Source organism: Bicyclus anynana, chromosome 25 (genome assembly GCF_947172395.1).
Source record: "Bicyclus anynana chromosome 25, ilBicAnyn1.1, whole genome shotgun sequence".
NCBI lineage: Eukaryota > Metazoa > Arthropoda > Insecta > Lepidoptera > Nymphalidae > Bicyclus > Bicyclus anynana.
In genome coordinates this window covers 10,789,727-10,801,614 of record NC_069107.1, presented here as the reverse complement: position 1 = coordinate 10,801,614, position 11,888 = coordinate 10,789,727, and the positions used below count along the sequence as shown (strand labels likewise).

The 11,888-nt window shown below is 39.3% G+C and overlaps 1 protein-coding gene across 3 annotated transcripts in view; it reads left to right on the top strand.

The window, feature by feature from the left end:
• Positions 1 to 4,648: 4,648 nt before the first annotated feature.
• Positions 4,649 to 11,888, top strand: part of LOC112047020 (uncharacterized) — a 92,376-nt gene continuing 85,136 nt past the window's right edge. The window contains exon 1 of one of the 3 annotated variants that reach the window (XM_052889402.1): positions 4,649 to 5,263. In XM_052889402.1, coding sequence (XP_052745362.1) covers positions 5,229 to 5,263 — 35 coding nt within the window. In that variant the 5' untranslated portion in view covers positions 4,649 to 5,228. Of the gene's footprint in view, positions 5,264 to 5,286; positions 5,901 to 11,888 lie in introns of those variants that run through there. The other 2 variants (XM_052889404.1, XM_052889403.1) reach the window with 2 other exon arrangements.

The window sequence follows — 11,888 nt, the reverse complement described above, 5'->3', positions numbered from 1 at the left end:
ATTGTGGATCCGGTGGCAAAATAAAACCCTAGTTTTGAATCCCGAGGACTGTAAAATATTGAATTTCCTTTCGTCCAAGAAAGATGTTGTTACACCCCAGCACGTTAAACCGTTGGGTTGGTTAACATTTGCAATCATTTTACAAAGTCAAATATGTCACCCTCAATCCTGCTTAACTGCATATTGAAGCAGTGGATATTAAAATAGGCAAATGATGAATTTCAATAAGCTTGGTACCATGAAGGTTTTGTACTGCTGAAATTCTAAAATTTAAGCCATTTGAACTTTCACAATATATTACCATAAGGTTACGCCAGAGTCGGCGACATATGAACAATGATTAATTGTTGGAGAATCTGTAACCGTACGTTCTAATGGAGGACGAGTGCGGATTGCGCGGCGTCGGGCCAAAGGGCGCCCGCTGCGGCCCACGTTGCGCAACACCCACGGCAGGCGACGGGACTCGCCTCGCCGCAGACACTGCGCACTAACTACACTCAGCTAGGTAAGTAGTACATCAAAAATATCTCTCCTTTGACAACCTCTAGCACAATTGGTAGGTTACAGAAAGTTTATGGAATCAGTTTTCAGTCAAATTAAGGATTTTATATTTACTAAATTGGATCAGTTCTGGTCAACGTACCGCTAACTGATTCAGTATCCCGTCCTTGTAGAAACCTATATTTATGGGTAGAATAAAGTTGTACCTTTTCCTCAGATTGCAACATCACTTAACATCACAAGAAGAATCTTTTGGAAATATTTGAGATTCGGTGACCTATTTTGTGAAATCAGCAAACTGTTAGGCTTCGTGCACACTGATGCGTTGGTCTCTCATTCATGCGGTGACTTGCATATTAACATTGCAGATGAACTTTGAACCTTTCGGTTATGTGCTGTAAAGTTGTTTCTCTTTTGAAAATACTTTGTACCACAAAGATCTAAACATAAGATAGAAACGCTATTAGAATCCTGTATTATTAGTGTAACGTTTTCGTACAGCTTGTTTATGATTAGCTAAGCTGTATTGATATGTAAAGGCAAATAGTTAGGTTAACATTTATAGAAGGAAAGCTCGGACATCGACTACACTAAGAAATTAGTGATAGAGAAGTAGGTCACTCGTTAGAGTATCGAGAGGCCTCAATAAAGAAGACATTCCTCTGATGTGACACGCGACCTCAGACGTGAACTCTGGCAGCGGAAACCTTGAAACATTTGATAAACATAAGATGAAAATCGATACGACAAACTTGCGAGTCAACTTTGCAATCTAGCGAAACGAGCACACACGCCTCTGAACTCTGGCTTAACTTTAACCCACATAACAAAGTTCAATGTAAACACAATACGGCGAAGTTTCCGAAGTTCCAGTTCACGGCCGCGAGGCGACGGCCGGCGCCGCCCGCCCACCGCCCGCCCGCGGCCTCTGCCCCCCGCACCCCTGCCGCCCACAGTCGCAGACGGCGGACCACCTTCCCTGTGAGAGCTTTTACGACTACGACTTCGCCGAGCTCTCACAGCGAGAGACTGCTGTCTAAGATGAACGTGCGCTTTCGGAATGGCAATTTGTTAAGCCCGTCTAATCGCTTTCAACGCCGCCTCGCCCGGAACTCTACAACGCTGGCTTTGCTGGTACAGAACAACTCTCTACGGCTACGACACCTTACTATCACACTTTTAAATATGCTTGGCAGTGTAGATTTAATGGAATCGTAGTAGGTATATGTCAGCGACACTATCAAAATACAATAATGCTGATGTCTTGAATGTTACTGAATATGTACACGCTATAAAAATTGCATCATAAATATATAAATAAGGATAGCATTTATTAAGTCTTAACTAATTTTGTTTTATTTTTTGTAGCAGCATGTATAGATGTATGAATAGAAATGTATATATCCAAATCAATAACGCAAAACTATTTGATAATTGTATACAAATACATGCCCCACTATGTAATCGATCTTGATAAATTTTGGCACAGTCAGCTCGCATCTAAGAGGCGAACGCAGTACAGAACGTAGTAGAGAACAAAGGATTCCGATCTAAACTTGAACAAAGCTGTAATACAACAACGAAAGCAAGTACGAGCTTCAAATTACCAAACGTACAAGAAATAAGGCTTATTTCAATGTCAGCTCTAATATTTATACTCGTACCTACTAACGCTGACACTAAAAGCAGAGTATTTACTGTGCTAAAAGCATACAATATAGTAATTAGGTATTCATGTTTAAAATTAATATGTCAGATTTTTTTGTTTTTGTTGAATAGAAGACTTGGAAGGGAAAAGGTTTAAAATATTTTAATATAGCCGTGATTGAACAAAGATGATAAATACAAATAGATATAAGTACATATAACTAGGTACAGTATATTTACTTTTACGTACCTATATCTAGATTTTTTAATACGAATATAATTAATGTCATTATACAAAACTAGTTATAATCACAATATTTAAAGTTTAATATATAATATTGGCATCGTTCACTCACTCATTCATTCCTTTTTGGAATGCCGTGCGGAGTTAAAAATTTTCAATGGAAAAATTTCATAAAAACTTAATATTAAAATAATGTTGAAATGATAGCGTTCCACCTGTCTATAAGTGTTCCAGAAAGCACACACCTCATGTCTTATCAAATGACACCGTTTGATATGCGCCTTTTGCCACCTTATCTGCCATGTCGAAATTCTTCCACGTACTATCACGTACATTTATTCTAGCTAACACATTTTGTGTATCAGAATTAGTGCCACGATTATAAAGTAATTAAGTATAATAATCTTATTAATATTTTAATTTTACAATTGTTTTGATTATTGCAATTCACGTTGACCTGTTAAATATTAAATTATTTAGATAAACCAGGATTTTAATAGATGATTCCAAATGGCTTCGATAATGTACCTATTGAAGGTTGGTACTACATGTTGAAATAGGTATATGGTTGAGGCAGAATATCGATAAGACGTCGATATGTGATAAGTATGTAAGTACATGCGTTATCGCTATAATCCTTTTGTTTTTTGTAAGTACTACTTACTGCCAGCTAGGTATGTTTATGTTTCAGTAATCCTGAAAATTTTCTTTTACTTTTCAATTATTTCAGTGACTCTCTTAGTAGTTTGAAACTCAACTCTCGACGCTAACGCGACGGGTGATAGTAGCCTACATAAGAGACGTACCTACCTACTCGTTTATCAAACACAATTAAATCATAATATCCATAAATCAGCTGAAAATGTGCACGCGAATGAGAAAATAGTGAAATTATCTATTGCCGCCGAGATATAACGTAATAAAGGTGTATTTCTATAGCAAACATTCATCCATTGTAGTGGAGCAGTCGCTAGGAGATAGCGCGCCGCGGCGGCGGGCCGCCAGCGGAGCCCTACGCGCCTCGTCGGAGTTCTCTTATCGGTGATACGTAGCCGATTGGCGGAGTGAAGTGTTTGCGCGCCCGATACGGCCCGCGAGGACCAATCGATTCCCGGTGCTTCGAATCTTATCACAATCATGGTGGACATTCGTACCTCTCGCCGCCGGCCTGATATCGTATCTGAAGATATGATCGAGTGTATAAATATGGGACCATCGATCGATCGGGCCTCTATCGAAGTTTGCGCTGTGATTAACGTTGACTTGCATATCTACAGTACCCTAGCCCGGAGTCCAGGTCTACAGTTGGTAATTCGGGTGCTCAGCGACCGTTTTCTCTTCCTAGTGATTTGAATCGCGGATACCGATCAATTTCTATTACAAATATAACTTTATCATTTGCTGACGTGGTACTTTTCCGCCGTATATACTTCAGTGTTAAAAATTGTCGGTACTAAGTATGTCATATTTTTTTTAAAGTGATGCGTATTGCGTACATCTGAATGCTAACAATCGTGTTAGGTATTTTCGAGTGTCACTGTGGCGGGTAACGTGTTAACCGACGCTTACGTAACGACATATGGTGGTCCAATGGCACATGTGTTCGCTTATCCCATGCGGTCGGCTGGCATTGTTATTATGTAGAATTATCCTCGTATTGATTCAATAAAGAAATAGCGAATACATTTGACACGGAGCGGCGCAGGGTCGCTGACGCGAGGGGGAAAAGCCGTGCTCTTATCACGTCGCCGCACCTTTTCGAGTGCTGATAGCGCGCACAGACGCTGCGGGGCACGGGCCGCGCGCTCGCTCCACTGCTCTGATATATCCCTTTACATTTCAGACCTGAGGAGGTACGAGCCGGCGGGACATCGAGACGACGCGACAGGCTTCACGTCTGAGTTGGACAGGGGATCTTGACAGTTTGATAACTATTGCTGCCAGATCTATCTTTCCAGCTCACGCGTGGAACCTCCTTCGACATCCGCTCGACGCTCGGGAACCAACGCATTCGGCGACGAGAAGATACCTTATTAGCGTTAAGGATTAAGTGGAGGTGTGATCTCTTCACTTTTTATGCTTAAAGTGAGATTCAACTCCTCCAACTTAACCCTGAATCGCAATTTCATCGGTCGCGAAGCAAATTAACTATGTCATATTTTGTGTACTAATTTTATAGAAACTATTTGGAAATTAAATTTTATATTATAGTTTTGTAATATTTATGAACTATACTTAATAAAATTGTTGTACAGAAAACGTGTGCAGTTTAATTTACAATATAATATAATGTTAGTAATTTATTATTTTTACCATATCTACAAGTATGACATTACAACACTAACAGCTAAGGAAATGTTACAATTCATATTTGCCCGCCGTTACAATCACGACCAGAGCGCCACCACAGCGCGCATGCGAGCATTACGAGAGACCCAACGCTGCGCAGACCGATCCGAAGTGCATCACAAATCAGTAAAAAAAAAATCACAACACTGAACAAAAAAAATGGGCAAAAAAATTATGGTAACACCGGTGCGCTAAAAAAGCTTGCAAACTTCACGCACATAACCTGCGCTGGACATCGACTCGTCCTATCTAACTCTGGGAAAATGTATATTGATTTTTCAAAGAAAAGTCAACGGATGTAACAAAACACCGTTCGCGGAGTGTTTATACGCGAATTAAAACGTCGCGGTACAAGTGTAGGGTGTAGGTGAAGTGTAGTGTCGTCGAGATGGTGCGACAGTGTATCTCAGCGTGCTCCGAGTGAGATCGGAATCGCGTCGCTCGGCCGACGGCCGCAGCCCGGCCGCGGCCAGGGCCCGGGCGCGCCATGGACGCCGCCGACCCGCTGCGACCGGACAGGCCGTGAGTATCTCCGCCAGCGCGCGCCCGAGGGCCCGCTCCCTAGCGCCCGCCGTGGATTATTTCGGTCCCCGCGAGCTCGTTGCGAAACGGTGCGCTCGCACTCGGCTCGGAACGTCGACATTCTCTCCCGACGGCGTCACGGCCCTCGCGCCGTTGCGCCATTTCGGCGATCGAGCCGTCCGCGAACGCGAGGCGAGGACACGGCCGTCTCGCGGCAGGGCGGGTGGCAGGGCCGATAGCGATCAGCGGCGCGGCGGCCGAGCGTGACCGACGTGCGAGCGCATCGCACGGCGCTCGCCTGGCGCTCCGCGACACGCACTCGCCACGGTGCAGCGCAGGCTGGCGACGTGCGCGAACAAAGCGCCCGAGCGCAGCGCGTTCTTTGTCCAAGCAGTGTTTACGTCCACTCGGGGATTGCGCCTCTCGAACATCTGTGTTTCGCGATCTATCACTCGCAGTGTGCATTTTGAGGTTAGGTCGTGATTTGTGCGAACTGACGATGGTAGCGCGCCCGGCGCGGGATCGATCCTCGGGGCCCAGTGTACAGTGACCACCACAATGTGTGTAGTGTCGTGAGAGGCTGCCCCAGGACCCCCTGGCCGCGCAGCTGTGCAATGCAGCAGCTGCAAGCTCCCTGGTAATGATCTAGTCTTAGTCAGCACGATGAGCAGTCCACCATAGCTCTGCTGGGATGGTCTGGTGTTGTTTGCTAAGGTATGACAGGGAGTGTGTCTGTGTGTGTGTAAGCAAGTAGTGTGTATAAGTGCATTCCATAATAATTCAAGGATACAACTGCAATTATGGCTGTTTGCCACTCAATTTAATACTCTAGAAGCTTTCTGAAACTTCCATTTACATAAAACCAACACACCACTTCTTGAACTTTGTCTTCAATAACTTATGTTTCTAATGTTAGCTTCAATGCCACTTAATATATTCCATTTAAATCATACAGTTATTCTATACAGGGATTGATGTTATTGTCACAAAAAAGGTATTATAATAGGTTGACTGCAATGTCATTTAGTCAGCATACAGGTTAATGACATAGTTTAACAGCTGCAGTTGAGCCAGATTTATGACTACTGCTGCTCATAAAACTAATCAGTTCTTTATCAAACGTGAAATGAGTGAAATTACAAAAATAGTATTTGCTAGTTATTCTTAGTTCACAGTTGTGAAATGTGTTTAGTCCTGCCGAGTTGTAGTATTATTACATTTCATATATTGTGCCAAGTAGTAACAGTAGTAATGTGAATGATTAATGAAGTTAGTGATATGACTGATTGTATGTAAACACAACACACACAAGCCTTTGTTATGTGCCTAACAGAGGGGTGGCTCTCTTGTCAGGTTCTTTTGGAGAATTATAATTAATATAAAATAAATATATTATTAAATAAATTCAATCTACTTCTATACAAATATAATCACATCATAATAATCTTTACTATTCTGAATCTTTCTCTGTTGAAAACTTATTATAACCTCAAATATTTACAAATAAATTTGGTCTTATTTTGAATTGATTAGTGTGTATTAATATATGAATTCATTTTCTTTTTCATTTAAGTTACATACAAGCTCTTTTATAAACTAAAATCTAGGTATCTGTACCTTAACCATTTACGAAAGAATGTGTGAACAATAACCACTTTAACAAGAACTTATAGCTATTTTTATATTTTCTGAAAACAATATCACAAATTTGAATAGAACCAAACTAATAATTATGTTAAATGACTGCATAGTTGAGGTTATTGTTTAAGAAGTTTATTAAATGTACTATAAGTTATTACCTTGACTTATAGGATATTGAACACATGGATTCAAATGATTTTACTATAGTATAAAAGGAAACTTACCTAACTTAAGTTGTTCTCTTATCATTTACTTTACAGATTAAAATTTTTCTTTGTTAAATCTCTTTGTGGTTGCCTTGGTGTATCAGAGGCTAGTGTTTATATTTAAGTAATCATTGACATACAAATCAGTTGGTCCACCTGATGGTAAGTGGAAAACCATCACTGTTAAATAGAGCCTCTCTTTACAAGGCCTGCACGCCCCCCAAAGTGCCACCCTCTGTGCATCAACCTGGTGTTGTATGTGTCTGTAATTACGCCAAAAACCATGCCTTTCTAACATACTCTCTACTATGATTTAGTTGTTTGTCGAAATTGTAAAAACCTGCTTTTGAATCCTGGTTCTATATTTCTAGAGGGACATATAACAAGGCCAGACGGGTGACCCATTCTGAATAGGAACTTTTCCACACAATTCCTGTGATAAAAGAGTCAGGCTCACTGGTCTCCGGACAATTTGTGAAAGTGGACCCTCAAATCTTTCTGAAAAATAACCCTTATGACAAAATTTATTAATTATATGTTACACACCATGCTGCAGTGAGTATGTTATATTGATCTCAATCATTATTACAAACATCATGTAATGATCATTACAAAGTCAAAATTTGCAGCAACGAAGTGTGAGATTCAATTCCCCTATTGTTATAAGAAAAAACCATGTGGCTAAACTGTAGTAAAATAATCTTACAATGATGAGTAAAAATTGTTATTTAGGTTCTGGTGATGATAAATTAGAGTTAAATAACATTTATATTCAAACAGGAAATCTTTGTCAATTTAATAAACAATAAGTATTTATCTAAAATTCTAGACCTGTGCAGGTTTTAGTATGGAAAGTACAGTATTGATTGAACACCCACTGGGTGGGTTGATGCTATAAAGTGGGCTAAAGAAAGCCAGTCACGGCTTTAGATACACACGGCTTAAGATTGTGGTGTTTGGAAGACCTTACAAGGCCTGTGTCCAGCAATGACTGATAGTGATGATTGATGACGGGGTTTGAATGGATTATTTCAGGCAAGTAATAAGCCATTTAACTGATTCAAACCAAAAGCAAGTCTCTTCTATGAGTGTATTAGGTTTAGTGTGTGATTAGACTAGACTGGGTGATGGGCTGGGGGTTACATTTGGCTCTGTAAAAGTTACTATTAAGTGTTAATGAGAATGACCAGGAGCAACAAGTTTATGCTCTCTGAGGCTCAGGATTGTAACTGGTGTTCCCTACTTGTGAATTTAGGAAAGCTCACTATTTCAAATATATGTGCTATACTTGAACTGTACTCAATGTTTACTGTTTATCAACAAACAAATTAAAAATGAGGGTATAAATCACTAGTCATTTCACATCTAATAGTAATTATAATTAACTTGTTCATAAATTAATGAAAATAAATTTGATTAATTACCAATAAATTGAACAATTGGATATAGATAATATATTTTGAATAACATTTTATAAACAATGGAGAGTGACATAGGATACTTAGGAGTTAGGTTAAGTAGGGGCATGGTAAGGTAGGTGGGAGTATGGTAGGGGTAGGGTAGTTGTAAGTTAGGGATAGGGTGGGAGTAGAATAGGATTGGGGTAGGGAATGAGTCAAAGCGAAGCTTGACCGGGTCCGTTAGTTCAAAATATGTTATGAAATGACATGCATCTTCTACCTTCATCTCTAATTTGTTAGTTAGTAAATAGTCTAGTATGGCTGTAGTATAGTACTCTAATTCACCACTTGAAATCACAATCTGACCCTATATAGACTAACTGAGGCAAGGCAACAAGGCAATTTGTATATATAATTTAACAAATGAAATTTTTGCTTGTCTGTTATTTTTTTATAACCATTCCTGTTGAGGCAAACCACACAATATCAATTCAACAGTGAACCAGTGTTTTTTTGTTGTTTATATAGTCATTAACATTATAATACTTTGAACTTATTGAGAGACATGGTGTCATGTGTGGCAGTTTATTATAAAAATGTATGCTTGCCCTTATAAGAAATACTAATTTTTTGTAACCTAATGTGGTGAGTTACTCTTACAATTTTATTTTTGTTTCTAACATTATTATTATTACAATGAAACTGTGTAATGCCTACCCTAGTTTGAGACCTTGCGCACGCCACTGCAAATGAAAAACACGGTTGAGCTATTTTTAGTACCTGTGAGAGTTTCACATGGCAATTATATATCATTATATAGAAATGTTATTTATGTTTGGTATGTGGCATGTGGATTATAACTAACTCAAATATGCAAGGTATGAGAAAATTATAGCAAGAATCCTGTAACACTAATCACTAGACTATTTTACTTAACTAGTGGCTGTCTGTTATTTTGTCTGTACATATATACATTATTTTTAGTATTATTTTAGGATCCCATGAAATAGTCTTTAATTGCTAAGAATAAAACTGGCCTGTGTTGTGTCCCTGTTGCAATTCTTCAATCATCTGGTGTTTCTACCAATGTTTACAAAGAGTTATTGTTTACAAATATCAATAATAGCACAAGTTGTGTGTTGTGTTGTGTGTCTCACCTATTTGCCTCTGAGAGAATGTTCAGAGCCAGTCAACATCTTCTGATAAGTGACTCTTAGACTAAATGTAACTTTTCTTACTGAAATGACAAGGACAAAACTTTAACTATCTGAGATTTATCAAAACATGATGAAACTGGATCTTTGGCACTGGCACTCTTTATTAACTACTAGCAGATGCTTGCAGCAACCTTAAATTATATTTCTCTAAGATACAGAGTTGTCTTTATTTTGCTCAATAACCTACTTTATCTTTCAGTAAAAGACCCATTAAAATAAGCTCAGCTATTCCAGAGATTAGCCCAGACAAAGAGTTACACAGACAAAAATTCCCAAGAAGTTAGTTTGTGTGTTAGTATTGAAATCACAAACAGACACTTTTAGTTGTACGTACTAATATTTATTGAATTCACTATTGTTAATAACATAAGCTTCAATAGATCTACAGTAAAGAGGTGCAATGCTTGTCCAGTGTCCACAGGGCTATTTTTATACTCGGTCATATATTTATAGAGCTGTGATAGCCCAGTGGATACGACCTCTGCCTGAGATTCCGGAGGGTGTGTGTTTGAATCCAGTCTGGGTCATGCACCTCCAACTTTTCAGTTGTGTGCATTTTAAGAAATTAAATATCACGTGTCTCAATCGGTGTAGGAAAACATGGTGAGGAAACCTGCTTACCAGAGAATTATCTTAATTCTCTGCGTGTGTGAAGTCTGCCAATCCGCATTGGGCCAGCGTGGTGGACTAATGGCCTTGCCCCTCTCATTCTGAGACGAGACTCGAGCTCAGCAGTGAGCCGAGTATGGGTTGATGACGACGACTAAGGATAAATTGAGTTCATTCAGTATTTTGACTCTAATTTTCTGTAGTGATTCTCAAGTTTTGGGTCTGTCAATGCATAAGTTGATAATGTTATAAAGCATGTTTCATCATTATCATCATTTCACCCATATATAATAATACATATCATTCCTGTCCTTTTGAGTTTCTTGTCTGCTCTCAGTACAATCTGCCATTGAATGTACAGTAGTACAATACAAAACAGAAAATATGACTTCAGAGATGGGTTATAAACTGAGCCTTGAATAAACTTTGAATATATTACACTAGTAGGTTAATTTATTTTGGTTCGCAGTTAAAGATGTGTGACCTCACACTGTCACAATAGTGAAGAATGTATGAACAGTGAACTTACATGTAAATTAGGTTATTTTAAGTCGGTTTTTACAAATACTTCGAATCAATGCTGTCTTGTTTGGAGCATTTTAGAAGGAAGTATGTTTCCATATGGTTCATCCTAAATGTATAAGATTTGATTGTTTGTTTGTTAGCATTGAATAGGAAAACTACTGAATCGAGTTGAAAAATTCTTTCACTGTTGGGCAGGTACAGTACCCCTGGGTGCTATATGCTATATTTTATCCCTCTATTCTTATGGGAACAAGAACTATGAGGGTGATATAATTAATACTTTTTTACACTATTCAACCAAATACCAAACTATTCTGAAATTTTTCACACAAATGTTGTCAGGAGAAAGATACAAAGTTGGGTTTCTCTAGGGATAGAAACTTGTATTATCAGTTTACAATATACTAGGTATAACAGTGGAATACAGAATCATTCATTTATTGATTGAAGTGTACTCTTTAAAATTTGTTAATAATAATAGCTTTTTTTACATTGGTCATGAAAATCCTGTACTTATCCTAGCTATGAAAACTCTGAGTTTTTCTTACTAAGTAGAAATTTTCAGAGCAAATTTTTAGCTCAGGGTTAGGAAATTCGTGGTGTTATACGACCACTTGGCCTAACCCCTCTCATTCTGAAAGGAGACTCGTGCTCATGCAGTGAGCCGAATATGCGTAGATGATGATACCCCCGTGCCCCAACCACGCTATGGTGTTGATCCCAGATTCCATCTAAGCCCGCCAATTTGCATTTGATCAGTGTGGTGGGTCTAAGCGCCATATACCCTCTCTTATAAGGAGGGGATTCTAGCGCTGTAACGAGCAGTAAAACTACGCAGATAGTGATAGCCAACGCCACAGCAGAAGCGAGTGAAGTGGCGGGCGTCGCTACAGCGCGCTCATCTTCCTCTCCATGTTTGTGTGTGTTTGCGTAACAATGCGGTCCACATGCAGATAACATGCTAACTATGCTCCTGACTCAGCCGTGGCGTGACGTCACGCCGCCGTGCAACCTTGTCACGCTGAGT